General features: G+C 60.2%; 1 protein-coding gene and 1 long non-coding RNA gene across 7 annotated transcripts in view; one reads left to right on the top strand and one right to left on the bottom strand.

Annotated features, from left to right (window-relative positions):
- Positions 1–16,055, bottom strand: part of COBL (cordon-bleu WH2 repeat protein) — a 99,028-nt gene extending 82,973 nt beyond the window's left edge. For all 6 annotated transcript variants that reach the window (XM_059655914.1, XM_059655918.1, XM_059655919.1 and 3 more), the window contains exon 1: positions 15,901–16,055. In XM_059655914.1, the coding sequence (XP_059511897.1) occupies positions 15,901–15,941 (41 nt within the window). In that variant the 5' untranslated portion in view covers positions 15,942–16,055. The remainder of the gene's footprint in view (positions 1–15,900) is intronic.
- Positions 10,589–13,604, top strand: LOC132211207 (uncharacterized). Its single transcript, XR_009447434.1, has 3 exons — positions 10,589–10,667; positions 12,237–12,481; positions 13,431–13,604. It is a non-coding gene; the product is annotated as an uncharacterized LOC132211207 (long non-coding RNA).
- Positions 16,056–19,609: the final 3,554 nt, after the last annotated feature.

Here is a 19,609-nt window from a genome sequence, read left to right as displayed (position 1 = left end):
ATGTATGGGGTGGGGTGGGGGGGCACACAACGAAGGCACGTGGAAGGGACTGTACACGTTCTAAATGTCCCACTGAATCCTGGCGTCTTAGCGTCTTTTAAATGAGGTACTAACACCCGGGTAGTTCCAATAAGAAAAACAGCCCCAGAAACCTGTGGGCGAATCGAACCCAGCCGCGTGCCGCCTGCAAAACAGGCCGCGAAACGCGTGGCCTTTACCGCGAAGCCTCCGAAAGTGCGTTACACTCCCCACCCCCACCCCACCCCCACCGCCTCATGTCCCGCTTTTATTTTTAAAATGCTTTTATTGATTGATTTTTAATTTTTTTATTGCTTTCAGAGAGGGAGGGAAAGGGAGAGAGAGGGGAAGAAACATCAATGATGAGAGAGAATCATCGATCGGCTGCCTCCTGCACACCCCACACCGGGACGGAGCCTGCAACCTGGGCCTGGGCCCTGACCTGGAATCGAACTGTGACCTCCTGGTTCCTAGGTTGATGCTCAACCACTGAGCAACACTGGCCGGGCTCCTCTTTGCTTTTAAATAAACTGCCTGAAATTTTCCACTATATTCGTCAGGCCCTACAATTGTGTAACGAGATCCTTCGGCATGTGTGTGTGTGTGTGTGTGTGTGTGTGTGTGTGTGTGTGGTGTGTGTGTGGCATGTGCATGTGTGCGTGTGTGATTAATAGGCTTGAATTTTAGGGCAGTTGCAGATTCACAGCGAACTCAGCAGCAGGTGCTGAACCCCCTGGTGCTCCTGAGGTGGACGCCGCACGCAGAGGGCCCACTGGCCACAGCGGAAGAGCCCCCGCGTACATCATCGTCCGTCCGAATCACCCGCGGCCTCATGCCTCCTCCGGGCACCGCACCGTCTGTGGGTCTGGACCAGGGCAGAGCGCGGTGGGCACAGTCAGTGCCACAGAGCAGCCCCACGCCCTCAGGCCCTCTGTGCCTCACCTCTCCCCCCCCCGCCCCCCGCTGCCCCCAGCATCTTCAGACGGCACCCCTGGGCGCAGGACCCTCTGCAGGTGCCTTGGCTCTGAGACCTGCACAATGCGACAGACCATCCCCAGGCCCCACACTGGCCCCCGGAGGCACAGATGGGAGATTTGAACGCCAGGCAAAGGCCCCGTGAGCAGAACATAATGCAAACAGTCACCTAGACAAGCTGGGCAGAAAGTCACACGGACCCAATGGGGTCAGTCCCCCAACAAAACAAGTCAGCATCCTCCTAAGACTGAAGTACAAGCGAGAGCATCGCAGCCGAACATCCCACGTCCAGGCAACAGCCCACGTTGACACGTCACGTGAAGAAGCAGAAAAGTCTCAGCCAACACACCAACGCAGGACGGGGCGGCCGAGGCCGGAGCTCCCGGCGAAGACTCACAGACCCGACCAGTGGGAGGACACGCTGACCCGGAAGCAGCCTCAGCCGAGCACCAGGTGTGGCGTGGAACCCGGAGGGCGGCGGGTGGGAAGGTTAACGACCCCCAGGCCAGGGCAGCGCGGCCTCCCGGGCCCACCGTCTGCCCAGTCGCCCGGGGCAGAGACCAGGCGACGCCCGGCCTGCAAAGGCTGCGGTCCGGGCCCAGAGCTCCCCGCCGCCCCCCGCCTGGCTTCCGGTCCCTGGTTCCTCTAGCCTTCCTGGACCCGGGCCTGCACCAAGGCTGGGGGACACGGCTGCGGAGGACAAGGGAGCTGCCGCGGGAAGCGCTGGGAAGAGAAATGCACGCCTGAGCCGCGGTCACTCCGGGGCCACAGCGTCCAGCTGAGTTGGAGAGGCAGGACCTGTGCGAGGGGAACCTGCCCCTGACCAGACACCAGCAGGCGTCAGGCACCATCACGGGGCCCACGGGGACCCACGGGGACCCGCGAGGGCGGGCCGTCACCGCGCCCGTCACAGGTGCTGTGGGTGACCAGGGACGCTGCGGGCCAGGGGCGCAGCTCACGGGTCACACTGGGGAACCTGACGGGTAATGGCTGGGGAACTCGGTTTCAGAAGCCACGGGCAAAGCAGCGGCCAGGCCGTCCAGGCGAGTCTCCGTGGCGGGTGACACGCCTGCCACAGCACACAGAGCGCGTGGTGCGCACAAACAGCACGACGACGCCCAGCGGAGAACTGGGCAAACACCAGTGTGCACGGCACACTGCCACTCACAGAAGATTCTAGAAAATGCAGACCCACAGACGGTGACAGAGCGCGGGTCAGCGGCCGCCCAGGGGCAGGTGAAGGGAGGGGGCGGGCGGAGAGGCACCGTGAACCTCTGGCCGGGAGAGAAAACGCTTCCATCTCGGCTGTGGTGACAGCTCCCAGCGCGAAAACATGCGTCAACGTTCACCGGCCTGTGCGCTCCCGCGGCTGCCCACGAACACACCCGGGCCCGGGCGCGGCTCCGTGGCTGGGCGTCCACCTAGGACCCAGGAGGTCAGGGCACATCCGGGTTACAGGCTCCACCCCCAGTGTGGGGTGTGCAGGAGGCAGCCGATCCATATTCTCTCTCATCATTGATGTTTCTCTCTCTCTCTCTCCCTCTCCCTCTCCCTCTCCCTCTCCCTTTGAAATCAATTAGAAAACATTTAAAAGTTATCAAATGTATTTGTTTTTTAAACGTGCTGCTCAGTGATGGGAAAGAGAAAGACCCATGGGTGTGGGCAGCCCCTGCAGCCCCTGCCCCATCCCATCGGCACTGCCAGGCACTGCCACGCAAGATCCGGCCCCGCCGGAAAGCACGGGTGGCGCCCTTGTGACCAGGCGCTGACGGCACATGCTGGGGCCACCCACCATGTGCCTTAACCGCACGTGCCTCTCGCTCTCCTCTCCCAGGGCTGCCGCCAGAGCCCCGGACTGGCCCCACCGCGGCCTCCTCCTCTTTCTTTTTTTAAATACATTTTTATTCATTCATTTATTTATTTATTTATTTATTTATTTAATTGACTGACTTCAGAGAGGAAGGGGGAGAGAGAGAGAGAAACATCAACGATGAGAGGGAATCGTTGATGGGCTGCCTCTTGCACATACATATCCCCCCCCTCGGGCATGTGCCCGGACTGGATATCGAACTGTGGCCTCCTAGTTCACAGGCCGACACTCAGCCGCTGGGCCGCCGGCCAGGCTCAGCCCCCCTGCTGGCCGGTCCCCGGTCCGGGGCGCGCCCAGTGCGGAGCCCGCTGGGCCTGGCGTCCGTCCCCGCTCCTCGCTGCTCACTGGGAGGAGAAGCCGCGCCGAGAAGCCTCGCGGCGTCCGCTTCCTTGAGCTAATCCTGGTGCGGTATTTCCAGCTCCGCGCCTGGCTGCCGCGTCTGGCGGGCTGTTCTATTTAAGATCTGCTTCAGCGGGATCTCTTTCATAAAAATAACGGCCTTATCTCAGCCCCGCCCGCAGGAGGGCCGGCCCGAGAGCCTCCTGGCCGGTCTGCGCCCGGCCCGCAGCTCGCCCGCCCTCTGGTTCCGGAACCGGCCTGGCTTGTACAGGGGGGCTGTCAGGTCAGGGACAACGTGCCCACGTGGGTGAATCTTAATGATCACTTACATTTTTTCAAAATCATAGTGAATTACACGAATAAAATTTAAAAGGGTCCTACACCAGCAAAGACGGATCTTTTAATTTTTAAACACCCATGACGTGGAAAGTATGACCAAAAAAAAAAAAAAAAATGAACGCAGAAACAATCCCAGTAGATGACTTTCATTCGGAGTTTGTCCTAAAACACTACAAGATGCTTGAACGAGGGCAAGTGAACACTTAAGCTTGCCTTTGCTTTTTTTCTTGGGTTTTTAAATATATATATTTCCTCCCGCGAGGCTGCACTCCCAGGACCTGAGCTCCCGGGGCTCAGTTCCAGAAAACCCTCCCACCACCTCCTCTTCGACCAGAAGCTTCTTCAGCCCCAGGGCGACTGCCCACGAACTGGGGGGAGAGTGCGCGGCGGGGTCAGGGCTGCACCGGGGCGCACCGGGCACCTGGCTGAGCTTGGTCGCCCCACTTTAAAAACCGGAGAAACGGCAGCACCCACTTCACCCCCAGGCTGCCGCAGGGCTAACGGAGGGCACATCCGAGCGCTGTGAACTGAGCCGGAGCCTCCCAACAGCAGGGGGTCTGTTGCTACGTGGGTGGGAGCTGGGAGAGGCGGACACCTGCCCACCAGCACCTGCACCACCCTGGCCTCAGGGAGTGTCCCTCACCTTCTCCGTCCCCCCCCACCCTGACCGAGGACTCCACCCCCTGAGCTTCCCTGTCAGCCACGCCTCGTCCACCTCCCCAAACTGGCCTGAAGTGCCCAGTGCCCCGGACAGAGTCCTGTGTGAGTCACCGCTCGGCCCCTCCCCACGCCCCCTCGGGAGTGACACTGGACGAAGTGCCCGGATTTCTTCCCGCTCCAGCGGCTCCACAGCGGCAGCTGTGGGAACACTGACGCCCTGGATGTCACATCGAGCTCAGTGACCGCGCGAATGGCAGGCCACCATGTTGGGAAGGAAGACGGACACGGCAGAAGGCTGGCCCCGGAGCGTCAAGGGCACCTCCGCCCACAGGCAGGCGCTGACTCACTCCCTGGCCCGCGCGGAGTCCTGGCTCACCCTCCCCACGTCATGCGGCAACTGTGACCACAGGCACCGTGGGCCGGCCCTGAGGAGCGGCCACTGTTCCCGCCACAGCCACCGACTCACTCACTGGAGCGATCAGACTGCAGAAGTGCATCCAGGCTCCCCGGGCCCCGTCCAGATCCCAGCAGTGGGTCCAGGCTCCCCGGGCCCCGTCCAGATCCCAGCAGTGGGTCCAGGCTCCTCGGGCCCGGGCCAGGAACCAGCAGTGGATCCAGGCTCCCCGGGCCCCGTCCAGGAACCAGCAGTGGATCCAGGCTCCCCGGGCCCCGTCCAGGAACCAGCAGTGGATCCAGGCTCCCCGGGCCCCGTCCAGGAACCAGCAGTGGATCCAGGCTCCCCGGGCCCCGTCCAGATCCCAGCAGTGGATCCAGGCTCCCCGGGCCCCGTCCAGATCCCAGCAGTGGATCCAGGCTCCCCGGGCCCCGTCCAGGCCCCAGCAGTGGATCCAGGCTCCCCGGGCCCCGTCCAGGAACCAGCAGTGGATCCAGGCTCCCCGGGCCCTGTCCAGATCCCAGCAGTGGATCCAGGCTCCCCGGGCCCCGTCCAGATCCCAGCAGTGGATCCAGGCTCCCCGGGGCCCCGTCCAGATCCCAGCAGTGGATCCAGGCTCCCCGGGCCCCGTCCAGATCCCAGCAGTGGATCCAGGCTCCCCAGGCCCCATCCAGATCCCAGCAGTGGATCCAGGCTCCCGGGGCCCCGTCCAGATCCCAGCAATGCATCCAGGCTCCCTGGGCCCCGTCCAGATCCCAGCAGTGGATCCAGGCTCCCTGGGCCCCGTCCAGATCCCAGCAGTGGATCCAGGCTCCCCAGGCCCCATCCAGATCCCAGCAGTGGATCCAGGCTCCCCGGGCCCCGTCCAGGACCCGGCAGTGGAGACTGCACCAGCACAGGCGGCCCCCAGCTCGCCGTCTTGGATCCAGGGAGTGAGGGACGAAGAGGGTGCCGAGCTCCGTCGCAGAGGGTGGACAGAGGGCTGTCTCTCTGTCGTGCCCATCCTTCTCTATGCCCACACCCTCACCCTCACAGGGAGAGACCAGGCGGCTGCTGCCCCTCCCGTTCCTCCCGAGAACCCCAGCCTCCACGCCGGGGCTGTGTGCGGAGCCAGGGGTGGGCTCACCTTCCCTCTGCCCCAAGGACAGGCACACAGTCACACCTGGTGAAATCGTTTCCCCCGTGACGTCACCTTTGCACGTACAAAATTAATGAAAACTCGTGTCAATGCCAACGAATACTTAGCATTCTAAGACCAGCACCCTGCCATGGCCAGTGTGGCTCAGCTGGTGGGGTGCCACGGCCGGTGTGGCTCAGCTGGTGGGGTGTCACCCTGTGCACTGAAAGGTCACTGGTTCGATTCCCAGTCAGGGCACATGCCATGGTGGCGGGCTCGATCCCCAGTGGGGGGTGTGCAGGAGGCAGCCGATCCATGATTCTCTCTCTCTCTCTTCCTTCCTCTCTTTCTAAAAAAAAAAAAAAAAAAACAAACAAACAAACAAACAAAAAAAACAAAAAAACAAAAACAAAAACAAACAATAAAAAACACCTGAGGAAAAATACAAAGAAGAAAACAAGATCACGCCCTATCCAGGTACAAATGCCAGGAGGGTGACGTGTGGACCTACCCCCTCCCACCCCCACGAGTGTGTTATCAGAGCCAGCCCAGCGTAAACACTAGTCACCCCACCTCCCTGAACCGCGGTTAACGGCTCAGCCTCCCCCGAGAGCACCGTGAACTCGGAATGAGAAGTCAGCACCAGGAGAGCACTGCAAACATGTTTCCCTCCCGGGTGCCATTCGGACGCCGCCACGGAGCCCAGCTGCCCCGGGACCAGCAGCTGGACAAAGAGCAAAGGTCTCTCCCCCGACTGCCCTGCAGCTCCTACAGCCCGAGCGGAGAGGCCGCCGCTCAGGCTGGGGTGGGGGGGGGGGCACCGTGAGACCAACCAATGATTACTTTTCTATCAATCCTCACCGGAGCATGTTTCCCACTGAGTTTCAGAGAGAGCAGAAGGTAGGAGGAGAGGCAGAGAGAGAAACATCGACGTGTCTCAACTGGTTGCCGGCCACACGGGCCCCTGACCAGGGCCAGGGAATCAAGGCACGTGCCCTTGACCGGAATCGACCCGGGACCCTTCAGCCTGCAGGCCGACACTCCATCCACGGCGCCAAACCGGCCAGGGCCGAATCAATTCTTAAACGAGTTTGAAAAAGAAAGGGAAGTGGGAACAGACTGAGATGTCCCATCTGCATCGGCCCGGGGGGAGCCGGGCGCACATGGACACGGACCCTCGCGACACTCAGAGGCCCCCACTGGACGCGGGTGGACGCCGAGTAAGGGCTTCTTGGTGACGATGGTGAGAGTTTCACCGTCGCGGTCGCGGCCCTTGGTCAGAGCAGAGGGCACAGCACAGCCCTTGGTCAGAACACAGGGCACAGCGGTTCCGGCAGAAGGGCCCAGGCCAGCGCTGCGGGCCACACAGGCCGTCCCTTCCTCGTGGCTCCTCCCTGCTGCCCCCCCACCCCCGCCAGGCCCCCGGGAGGGAGGACACTCGCCTTAGAAGCCCGCTGTCCCAGAAGCCCAGCCACCCACAGAGTGAGGCAGTCACAGGGTCTCACAGCTCAGCCGGGTCTGGTACGTGACCCACGGGCCAACGCCACTCGCAGATGGCAGTGGGCCTGTGCGGTTCCCCACCCCACGCCCACCCCCGCCGGGGAGCAGCTCACCGTGGGCACAGAGTCAGGGCTTTCATTGAACCAGGGGCCCAAGACAGGAGCCCCATCAGCACCGGGCACGCTAGGCTCGGCCCTTTGCTAGCTCAGCAGCAGGGCCGGCGCCTCCGGGAGAGAGACAGGAAGGGAGAGAGAGAGTGTGCACGCCCCCCATTGGGGATGGAGCCGGCAACCGGGCCTGTGCCCTGACCAGGAATCGAACCCTGAGCTCCTGGTTCCTAGGTCGACGCTCAGCCACTGAGCCACGCCGGCCGGGCTCTTTCCAACAGCAAATCCCCACCTAAGGGTCGCGAGAGTCCGGCCGCTAGACACGCGTTCGCACGGTGGCAGCCAAGTGGCAGCCTCACGAGTGTCCCTACGAGGAGGAGCCACAGGATGAGAAACGCAGGCGGTTCAAACGCAGCGACCGACACCATGGCCTGCGCAGAGCGGACGGTGGCGTGAGGAATCGGGGCTTTGGGAACCGCGTCCCTGCTTCCACGTCCTGTGATGGAATGACCACGGGGCGAGGCGCAGACTGCAGGGTCAGGGTCAGGTGACAGTCACACCCGGGACCTGGAGCGAGATGACTGGGAGGTGAGGACGGGCCAGGTTGGGGCTGGGGCCAGGGCCACATGAGCGTGTAAGTAGGTGATTCAGCGCCTCCGGGTCTGCAATCACCTCGCTGCGTGTGTCCGGGTCAGGCCCCGCGGTAACCACATTATGTAAGAAGTGGTTTAGACACAGGGTGGGAGGGAGAAAGTCTCCAGTTCACCCCAAACCGACTCCTCCTGATAATTACAGACAGCAAGACGCAGGGCGGGCGGGCACCCCGGCCAGACGGCTCTCGGCGGTCCATGGGAGATCCCGGCCGCCGCGGGCCGTCTCTCCCCCGGCGCTGTCCTCACTGAGCATCAGTGGGGCCCGCAGCCCCGGCTCCAGCGGACTCGGCTCCATGTGAGCCTCAGCAGCCAGCCTCGGGAACAGATGCGTCTGCCCGCTCACTCCCACCCGGGCTATTTTTAACTCAACGCCCCAGCACGAGGCTGGAAAACGCTGGTTTGGGAACCCACGGCTTTGCCCGGTGCTGGAGGGCAGCCTCCACTTCTCTCCCACCCGCGGCGCGTGCACACCACACTCGCTCACACTCACATGCACGTGCACTGTCACACACACATGCTCACACACGTCCACACAACATCCGCACCATCATACATTCACACTCACCTGCACACCCACAGCCATACTCACAGTCACACTCACACACACCCTCACACACTCTCACATGGTCACTCAAATGCAGACCTAAGCTTACACATTCAGTCACTCAGACTCACACTTACATGCATATACAAGCTCTCACACACTCTCACACTCATGTGCATATACATACAAGCTCACACACACACACCCATCGCAGGCACACAGCCCACAGGCACCTCATTTGCTGGCTGAACCGCTGCAGCTCTTCCCATGTGCCTGTCGGGTGGACACAGCCCTTCTGTTCTCTGGCTGCTCGGCCTCTCCCAGCGCAGACCTGAGGCGGACACCACCTCATTCTAGACAGGCTCCTGCCCACCTGCCCACCTGCCCTCCTGCCACCCACCCTCCTACCCTCCTGCCCACCCCCAGGTTTACAACCTCGATTCCCTCCTCCTCACACCCTCAGGGCCCAGACTCAGAATTCCTCTTCCCTCCCCCGTCCTGGCTGGCACCCATTCTCAACCAGCAGCAGCGGGCGCCACACGGCTGATGCCAACAGAGACATCAGGAAAGAAAACTGTGCCCCCCCACCCCCCCGGACCTGCTCCCGACACAGCCCAGCCGTCACTGCGCTCAGGATGCAGAGCCCCCCTGGGAGGGACGGGCACGCCCACCTCCTGCCAGGATGCAGGGGCCACTGCGAGATGCCAGCCCCATGGGGCCTGCAGGCAGCCGCCTGTGGCCACCCCGGGCCCTGCACCACCGCCTGTGCTCAGAGCAAACTCGGGGCCAGCTTCCCCCGGGGCCAGCACCTGCCCGGGGCACCCACTCCGAAGAAACCGGGGTACCAGGACCTGGCGTGAGGAGCAGGAGCCCGGGTCCTCCCAGAGGGTGAGAGGTGACCCCTCAGCAAAGCCCGCCAAAGCCTGTTCCCACACCCGCTTCTCCAAGACTTTGCTTTTAATATGTTTTTATTGACTTCAAAGAGGAAGGAAGAGGGAGAGAGAGGAACACCAATGATGAGAGAGAATCATGGATCGCCTGCCTCCTGCATGCCCCCTACGAGGGATCAAGCCCACAGCCTGGGCCTGGGCCCTGACCGGGAATCGATCTGTGCCCTCCTGGTGCAGAGGTCGACGCTGAACCACTGAACCACACCGGCCGGGCCCTCCAAGACTTCGAATGGCAGGTGTTGGGCCTGGGCCAAGGCGAGCACACGAGGAACCGGCCCTGTGCACGCGGGTGGGGACGCACGGTGGGCAGACACCGCGGGGAACGGGCCGGAGCTAGAACGTCAAACACAGACGGGCTCTGAGGAGGGACGGTGAGTCCCGCACGGCTGAGGCAGGCCCAAGGCTTCCCAGTCCCCAGCCTGCGCTCCTCCCTCTGAGCCGGCCGGTCTGCCTGGGATCTAAGAGGATGAGTGACCAAGCAGAGGGCACTGGGCTCAGAGAGCGGCCCCGCCCAGCCCAGGCAGCCACTGCCCTCTCTCATCACCAGGACACGGAGAACGGGTCCCCGTCGGGGTTCTGGGGCAGCCAGCTGAGAAGACAGGGAAAGGAATGAGCCAGGAGGAGATGGACCTGGCCCGCTGTGGGGTGTGGGCCCCAGGAATGCTGGGGGGCGGGGCTAGGGACTCAGTGCCTTATCCAGGCCAGTCCTGCCTGTTGGGGACCGAGCTGCTGGGAGGTTCCTGCTCTGGGAGCTTGTCTAGTCAAATGAGCTGAATAAACCACACCTGCACAGTAGCTTGAGAAACCTTTCCTGTTTGTCCCCTTTTTTAAATGGAAATGTTCTAGCTGTGGAATTGATTTAACTGAAATTGGGCTTCAGAAGACAGCTAAGAGGGGACCGGGAGGAAGCCTGTGGGGGGCCCCCAGCTGGGCCGGGAGCGGCTGCACCCGCCTGGCGCCCAGCCAGGAGTGGGCAAGGCAGACCTTGCTAAGGCCCCAGCTCATCGCCAAGTCTCGTCTGGCACCAACACCCCGAGGTCCTGAAAGGGATCCCATCACTAGCTTCGTGCACAGCAAACGAAACCACAGAAATCACACGTGAGAACGTTTACCGGGGCCGCGGGGGGAGCCACAGAGCGCGGCCCTGCCCTGGCGCAGGCACTGAGGCCGGGCGCGGCCCTGAGCAGCGGACCGAGGGACGGTGAGGGACAGCGAGGCAGCAAAGGGAAGGGGGGGGGGGGGGTAAACTTTAAAATGGGTAACAAAGGCACAGTATCAATACCGCAAGATCTAAGCCAGTGACGGCGAACCGATGACACGCGTGAAAGAGGCGACACTCGAACTCATTTTTTTGGTTGATTTTTCTTTGTTCAATGGTATTTAAATAGATAAAATAAATATCAAAAATGTAAGTCTTTGTTTTACTATGGTGGCAAAGATCAAAACATTTCTATATGTGACCCGGCACCAGAGTTAAGTTAGGGTTTTTCAAAATGCTGACACGCCGAGCTCAAAAGGTTCGCCATCACTGGTCTAAGCCGATCATACAAGTGGTAGTAAATCTTTTAAGTAGAGACACAGTACAAAGATGAGGATTTAAAAAAGCATTCCTATATGTCAAATCTCGGTTTCGTTACAGTGTCAAGTTAACTGAAAATGTGCAACTAAAATTAACCAGCCCCCCCAGTCCACAGACCCCCATGGCTACAGGTGGATGGGAGAGGACGGAGCCCGTATCATAAACACTCGATCCCTCTCCTAAGTGCTTTCACTGAGTTTAAGTCTAAATCAGACCCGAGCGCCTCTGTATTTTAAACAGGCGCAGCCTCAATCTGAACGCACTTGGTATCAAATATCTCTGCTCACGCGTTAGGACTTCTGATCCCAGTAACGCCGGGTGATGCATTTAATAGCAGAGCACCGGAGGCCTCGAGACCTCAGCCGCTTATTATGGTCTGCAGAGACGCCCTATAATCTTGTTTTCTTAATAATGATGGGAGCACTCTTGGGTGCACACACGTTTTATGACCTCACTTCCCAGATCCCAAATGAAAGCGGCCCTGCACCCAGACCTGCGTGTGTGGCTGCCACCCCACCGGGCCGGGCACGGGGCGGGCAGCCAGGGCTCTGAAGGCGGGGCGGCCCAGCGCGGCACCGACCTAATCATACTTTAGTCCCATCACCCTTACACACCCACAGCCACTGGGGAGTATTTAAAATGCAATGAGATGATTTGATACGGTGACAGGGACATGTCCGACGCCTCTCATTTGTTAAGGAAAGTTATAATTACAAAAGAATAAAATTCCTGGGCCTACTTTCCACTTCACATCAGAGAAGGCCCAACTTCTACGCTCTTAGGTGAACTGCCAACGTACTAGGAAAGAACAGCTCATGCATAGAGTGTTGCTAAGCAATGTTACCCCAATAAACTTAATAGGGAAAAAACAAAACAAAGAAAAAGGAAGGGCTCAGAAGTGCATCTTTTAAAAATAGAGCTCAAATTAAATGGGAAAGCTTAATGGAACAAGTAATTACACATGCTAGCACTTTAAAAAATAGAAACACGTTTTCTAACACGGTGGCCACAGAGCCCAGAAAACTACCCTACCTAAACATCGTACTGGGGGGTACGCTTGTTAATACTCCAGAGGGGAATGGCAAATGCCACTGTGGGCCGCAGGCCTGCTATACTTAAGTTCAAGTTCCCCACCCCGATTACATTTTTAAAAAATTATTCCTCGTTCTAACAACTTGATTAAATTATTAGAGAAGGGAACCCCGGCTACGTGTCCACGAAGCTCCCGTGCCATGAAACCGGTTGGCAAGCTTCCACTGAGCTTCACATAAGCTTCGCGTCGAAGGCAGCCACTGAGCACCTGTGCCTGCTGCTGCGACACTTCACGCCACACTTCACGAGCTCCTTCCGGTCCACGCACACGTGTGTCTCCTCCACGGAATCAGACTGACCCGTGTCCTGCCAAACCCCAAGCCCTCTACCTCTGAATCACAGAGGTCAATGGGAAACGGAACCCCGTGTTCCACCACCGGCTCTTGGGGTGGGTCTCAGAAGGAAACAGACTAGAGCAGTGGTTCTCAACCTTGGCTGCACATTAGAATCATCTGGGAATCTTTTTAAAATCCTGATTTCTGGGCCTCATCCTCCGGAAATTCTGTTTCTTTGTTATGGGGTGGAGCCATAACATTAGTAACAAAGAACAGAATTTCCGGAGGATGAGGCCCAGAAATCAGGATTTTAAAAAGATTCTGAAAAAAAAAAAATAAAATAAAAAATAAATAAATAAATAAATAAATAAATAAAAAGATTCCCAGGTGATTCTAATGTGCAGCCAAGGTTGAGAACCACTAGACTAGAAGGAAGCAGGTCATCTTAACTGGGCCTGAATATATTCTAAAACGTTACCGAAAGACCATCTGCCTTCCCTTGTGGTCTGTCAGCTATTATACTTCAACCGAGCCCTAAGATTCCTTCAAGTCACACCACGTCTGCCTTGCTGGCTCCTTTCTGTAGCCATCCTCCTTCCTGACAGAATAGCTTGCGCCCTGGCCAGTTTTGCTCAGTGGGTAGAGCACCAGGCCGTGAACTGAAGGGTCCCGGTCCCGATTCCAGTCAAGGGCATGTGTCTTGGTTGCGGGCTTGATCCCCGGCCCCAGTCAGAGGCGCATGTAGGCGGCAACAACCAATCCACGTGTTTCTCTCACATCGACGTCTCTCTTTCTCCCTCAGTGTCTCCCCCTCCCTCCACTCTCTCTAAACATCACTGGAAAAATATCCCCGGGGGAAGATTAACAACAAAAAAGAACAGCTTTCCCAGGCAATGCAGTTAGTCATGTCATTGTTTCTAATAAAACTACTGAGAAAAATATACAATTTCAACCCAATTAAAAATGCATTTGTGTGTTCTCAGCAAAGATAAGGAATAACTACGTATTAATAATTCAGCCAGGCACTCGATCCGGGAGTTTACACTCAGTCATCTCTCTGTGGCCCCAACCAGCCGCATGAGGGCTTTCCTGGACCCTGCACGCTCCCGAAATCTCCTTCCCCCAACCCCGTCCCCTGGCCTGTCGCTCCCTGAGAATGAGAGCTGTTCGCGACTTCGGTGGGAACACTGGTCACCGAACACTCGCTCGTCTGACTTGGTCTGACTTGATGATAGCCATGGCGGCAGCACCCGAGAGAAGCCGCGGTCACCTCCCTGGAGCGCGAGGCAAGCTCAGCCTGGCTCTCAGGCAACAGCGGCCGGAGAGGAACCCCGAGGCCCCAAAGAGCCACCAGAAGCCTGGCCACAGCCGCTCCAGAGCCAGACACCTCGCTCCCTCTCTCTCCTGGTGGGCGAGCCAGGCTCCTACGGTACAGAAAAGACTAAAAAAGCCCACAACCAGTGCTCTCCTCGGATTTTAACTCACCCTCTGAATAAACATGTAATTCTTGCCTGGAACATAGAAGCATATTGCTATTTTCTTATATAGGTATGTATATAGATAGATATAGATGTATATAGATACACAGTATAGCCTTATAGACATATAAATATATATAGATTTATAGGTATATAAACATGTAGATAGAGATTGATTTCAGAGAGGAAGGGAGAGGGAGAGAGAGAGAGAGAAACATCAACGATGAGAGAGCATCATGGATCCGCTGCCTCTTGCACGCCCCCCACTGGGGATGGAGCCTGCACCCGGGGCATGTGCCCTGACCGGGAATGGAACCCTGACCTCCCGGTTCATAGGTGGACGCTCAAGCCCTGAGCCACGCCAGCCAGGCCCTATGGCTATGTTCTTGCTGTCTCTTCACTAAAGGCCCTAACACAAGTGACAACCGATAAACTAACTGGGAGTAACAGGCGATGCAGCCACCTGCCCATGTTTCTTGGGCAAAGACGTTCAAACACGCAGACTGGATGCTGGAGCATCAGGGACAACAAGTCCAGGCTCTACCCGTCCAGGGCCAGCCTCCTCCGGCCCGTCCTCGCTCCCTGGGGCCACAGGCGAAGGCCCCGCAGGGCAGGGAGCACACACAGTGGAACCTGACCCAGCCGGGGTGCGGGGCCCAAGGCTCCCCCTGCAGTCAGTCGCCCAGGACTTAGCAGACACTCCCAGGGCCAGGCTGGCCTCCGAAATCCTCTCCTGCGCCCTCACAGGCCATCGGCCTCCTAACGCGCTCACCAAACAGGCCACCAAGCACGGACTCACAGGGCACCCTGCCCGGCCTGCTCCGGGCAAAGGCGGCCGGACGGGGGGCAGGGACTCCCCACCGCACTGTCTTTGGGGGAGACCTGTTTGTTGGGAGAGAATTACATAACCGCACTCAGTGCTCCGTAAAAAAAAAAAAGAAAAGAAAAGAAAAGAAAAGAAAAAAAGTTGTTGTCAACATTCCCGGCTCAGCACGACTCGCTCTGCGGCCCGGCCCTCCCCCGCGGGGTGGGGAGGGCGGGGTTTGGGGTATCAGTGTGGGTCCCTCTCACTGACCGGGCGGCGAGGCCTGCGCCCCGCAGGGTGAGTCACTGGGCTCCCCGGGAGGACAGGGCGGCCGGGCGCGAGCAGCTGCTGAGCGGAGCGCGGGCCGGGGAGCAGGTGCCGCCGCCCCTGGTGCCATTCGCAGGACTCACCCCTCCCACCCCTCCCGGCCGCACCTGCCCGGCCCCGGGGCTGCGCCCGCCCGCCCGCCCGCCGCCCAGGCCCCGCGGCCTGGGGACTCCGCGGCTCCAACTCCAGCTCGTCCGGGAGGGGGCAGGGCTGCCGGGAGGAGGCGAGGACTCCGCGAGCCCCAGTGCGTGTGGCACGGGACCCGCACCCGCGAGGCGTGGGGTGGAGACAGCCGGGAGCGCAGGTGCGGGCATTGGCTTCAGGTTCAAGGCCTGGGTCCTGCCCACTGTCCGGGACCCGGACAACAAAGTCGGGGGTGCGGGGCGATCGTCATGAAAACCTCAGGCCGGTGCCCCCCTCCCCCCGCCGCGAGCCCCCTTCTCCCGCGGAGCCGTGGCCCGGACAGGGGGCCGGGCTGGGGGGCCGGCGCCAGGCACGGCCTTGACGGGCTGCAGTCGGAGGCCAGGGCCCCCCGCGACCCCCGCCCCCGGGGACGAACGCTCGAGGGGCCGCGAGGGCTCGGCGGGGACCTGCCCGCGGGGACCCCGGAAAGGGCGCGCGCACGCCCGCGAGCAGGCTCCGGCCTCCGCCCGACACTGTCACCGGGGCAACCGCCCGGCGCACAAAGTCCACAATCCGCTTCGCGCTCGGGGTGCGGGCCAGAGTCGGGGCGCCCTGCCCGGGGCCAGCGCGGTTGCCAGCGGCCCTGTCCCGCGGCTCCGTGTCCTCCCCGCGCCCCGAGCCGGTGCCCCGCACACTCCCCGGGTCCCCCGCCGCCTCCCCGGCGCCCGCGTCCCGGCCGCCCGGCGCCCGCTTACCCGGTGGGGGGCTTGGCCGCCGAGGCGCAGGGCGCGTCCATGGAGCTCGGCCGGCGAGTGCGGAGCGCGCCGCCACCCACTCCCTCCGCGCTGACCCCTCGTCCGCCGCGCGGGCCGCCGGGGAGGAAGGAAGGGGCTGGCGGGCCGGGCGGGCGGGGGCGGCGCGCGGGGAGGGGCCGGAGCCAGGTGCGCCGCGCCCCCGCCCGCCGGCTCCTCCGCCCCCGCCCCGCGCCCCGCCCGCCCGGCCCGCCGCCCCCGCCCCGCGCCCCGCCCCGCGGACCTCCGCCCCCGAGGGAGCGCCCCCTCTGGCAGGTGCGGGCGGGAGGCGCGGCTGCGAGGCGGGGGCGGGGGCGGCGCGGCGGGAGGGGCGGCCCCAGCAGGAGTGAGGCTGCAGAAGGAGCGGCGAGTGGCCGGTGTCGCTGGGCACCTGGGACGACCCTGCACCCCCGCGGCACCTTCCCCCACGCAGCCCATACCCGGTGCGCAGGGGCTCCCGGTGGGCCCCGCCCGCAGCCCCGGTCCTCGCTCCCGGGAACGGGGGCCCATCTGCTGGGACGGCACCCTCACGCGCCTCCTGACCCGCCCCAAAGCCACAGAAGAGAGTCGGGGTCCTGAGAAAGTCGGACCTACAAACAGGTCCGTTTCGCGTGGTTCCGGGGCCTGGAAAGGAAAGGCCTAAGGACGCAGGGGAGCGGGGAGCCTGCAGCGGCCAGCGCGGGGGCAGGTGCTCCTCTTGGACCCCGAACTGGGATGCGGTCAGAGGCCCGCCCCGTCCTCCCAGCTGGTCCCCGTGCTCTCCTTAACAAAGTAGGAGACCAGTCCTCGCCCCAGTGCCCAAGGCCTCAGGCCCGGGCGCCCACCGGAGCCGGATTCCTACCTGTGCGCATGGCCCGGGAGGTCACGCCTGCAGCGCAGCCTGCGGGTATCTCCCAGGACGGCCTCCGCCCGCCCGGCGCTGCCTCCGGCTGCACCCCCTCCCCCCCGCCCCAACCGCGGTCTCGCTCGGGTGTCCCCTCCCCCGCCGGGCAGGACAGCTCAGGCTGCCCTGGTCCCGCTCCAGTTTGTTCTGAGCGTTTAGCTGTGTGTGCACGTGCGCGCGCATTTGTGGCTGTTGATGTGAATTTAAATAAAAGTTTGTTTATATTCATGACGAACAGTTTATATTTGTGTACACTTAGGAACAAATAAACAGGGTGTATACATTGTATATAATGGACTACGTTACATGTGTCCATACGGATCCTGTTCAGGATACATTTGGTCCAAGTCCAAGTGCCAGCTGTCTGTCTCCCCTGCAGCACGGGGCCTGAGTGAGCACCGCCTGCCTGGGTTTTATTCGTCTCTGACCCTCAGCCTCTCCGACAGAGCCTCGCGGGGGTGGGGGTGGAGGGGATAGGGTGGGGGGTCTGAACAGAGCTTGGCGGGGGACAGAGCCTGGGGGGGTGGACAGCCTGAGGGGGGCCTGGGTGCTCCTAGGGAAGGGAGCACTGAATGCATGCCCCTCCACCACTGCTCGCCCACCCCTAGGGCCGGCACCTGGCCCTGCCCGCATCTCTGGAAGGCTCCTGGCTCTGGAGGCCCGGTGGGGAAGGGCAGCCAGGGAGGGGTGGGAGCCCCGGGCAGAGGAGGGACTCCGGAAAGAGTCAGGTCACAGGTCCCCCAAGGGCATTTTTGGGATGCTAATGATCCCACCCTAGCAGCCTGGCCTGAGGAAATCAATGGGAAAATATCCTCGGGCGAGGATTAAAGAATAATACTAATAAACATAAGTAAAGTTCCACACTTTCCACACTAAAATCGGCCACGTAACCAACCCTTGGCAGCAAACCTGACTTCTCCGGCACTGACTGCCACAGAGGACACGTTCTTTTCACGCGGGCGGAACATTAATCCAGAACAATCCTACTCTGGGTCACAGGCATTTCCAACACTTTGTGGGTCATCGAGCTCCTTCCCAGGAAGTTCTCTGAACACAAGGGGGGCGGGGGGAGGCTGAGGAGAGAGATCTCGCTCCTAACTCCGTGTGGCAGTGATACAGGACACGTCTGACCCCTCCCGGGGTTTCTGGTTCCCAGCGCAGAGCTTCAGAAACGCTTGGAATCTCCCGGAAGGATTACCTTGTGTTTTTCCTGATGAGTCACTTTGGACGACACCTGAGTTGATGCTTGGGAAGCTCCCGGGGTGAGCCTCAGCGAGTGTGTAGGGAGGAGCCGGTCACGTCGGAGCAACGAGGCCTCTGGTTGGAGGGTGGGAGCCGGCCTCACCTCAGCCTCCTGGGCTGGAGTTCACTCAGGTGGCGCCGGTTTACCTCTCCATGACGGTAATGAAACCTGGATTTAAAATGCTGAACACCGGGCTCAGGGGCGCTTCCGGTTGGTGACTATATTCAGGCACCTGGAGGGTGGCTGCACCCCGACTTCATGGGGACGGGGCCCCAGCATTCGGGAACCTCCCAGGCTTGCCTTATGTACATTTTTTAAATATTTATACAATATATATGTATTGATTTCAGAGAGGAAGAGAGAGAGAGGAACATCAACGATGAGAGAGAATCATGGATCGACTGCCTCCTGCACACCCCACACTGGGGTCCAGCCCGCCACCCAGGCCTGTGCCCTGACCGGGAATTGAACCCTGACCTCCTGGTTCATAGGTCGACGCTCAACCACTGAGCCACACCAGCTGGGCCTCATGTACTTCTTTATCTGCCAGTAATAGTAAGTATAATAAAGAGAGAAAGAAATCAGTGACAAAGTCGATATCTGGAAAACCCCCAATTTTGAAAGCCAAATGACACACATTTAAGTAAGCCAAATGAGCAGTCCAAACAAAGATTAGAAAATATTTTGAATTGAATGAGAATGAAAACACACTGTATAAATTCTGTGGGATGCTGTCGAATCAGGCGGGAGGACAGTCTGTAGCTGGGAACACCTGGATTGGAAAGTAAGCAAGGTCTCGCCCCGTCAGCGTGGCTCAGTGGTGAGCGTCAACCTGTGAACCAGGAGGTCACGGTTCGATTCCCAGGCAGGGCACAGGCCCGGGTGCAGGCTGAGCCCAGTGTGGGGTGTGCAGGAGGCAGCCGATCTATGATTCTCTCTTCGATATTTCTATCTCTCTCTCCCTCTCCCCTCCTCTCTCTCTAAAATCAATAAAAACATATTTAAAAATGGAATGGGCGACTGAGTTTTAGTGGACAAATTCCATGAAGGACAGAAACTGCCGAAGCTCATTCCGCAGCAAGAGCCCGGAACCGCGATGTCCGTTACAGACGTTCCACCTGGCGCCGACGGCCTTGCCGGGAGAACGTCCCAGGCGCACAGGAGGTCTCACCAGCGAGCTCTGCAAACACATGAAGGAAGAACACTGTCGGCTCCACGGAAACCCCTCCGGAACCGAGGGGAGGGCCGGGGCCGCCGAGGCCAGCACGACCCGATACCAGCACCCGGAGGACAGCCCCGGCATGAAGCCAGAACCCAGCAGCACAACCAGCACTTCTCAGGAACGTAAACGTAAAAACTGTTCCCCAAATCCTAGCACATTCAGGTCAATAATATGTAAAAAATACACATAATGTGGTCAAGCAAAGGGGCCAAGCAGGTTCCCCCAGGAATAAACAGCTGTTCTAACCTTAAAACCGATCAATGTGCTTCAGCACGTTAATAAGATGAAGTGAACACCAGGGCCACCTGGACTAACGCAAAAACCA

The sequence above is a fragment of the Myotis daubentonii genome, chromosome 10 (genome assembly GCF_963259705.1).
Source record: "Myotis daubentonii chromosome 10, mMyoDau2.1, whole genome shotgun sequence".
NCBI classification, from domain to species: Eukaryota; Metazoa; Chordata; class Mammalia; order Chiroptera; family Vespertilionidae; genus Myotis; species Myotis daubentonii.
This window is presented reverse-complemented; position numbering and strand designations above follow the sequence as displayed.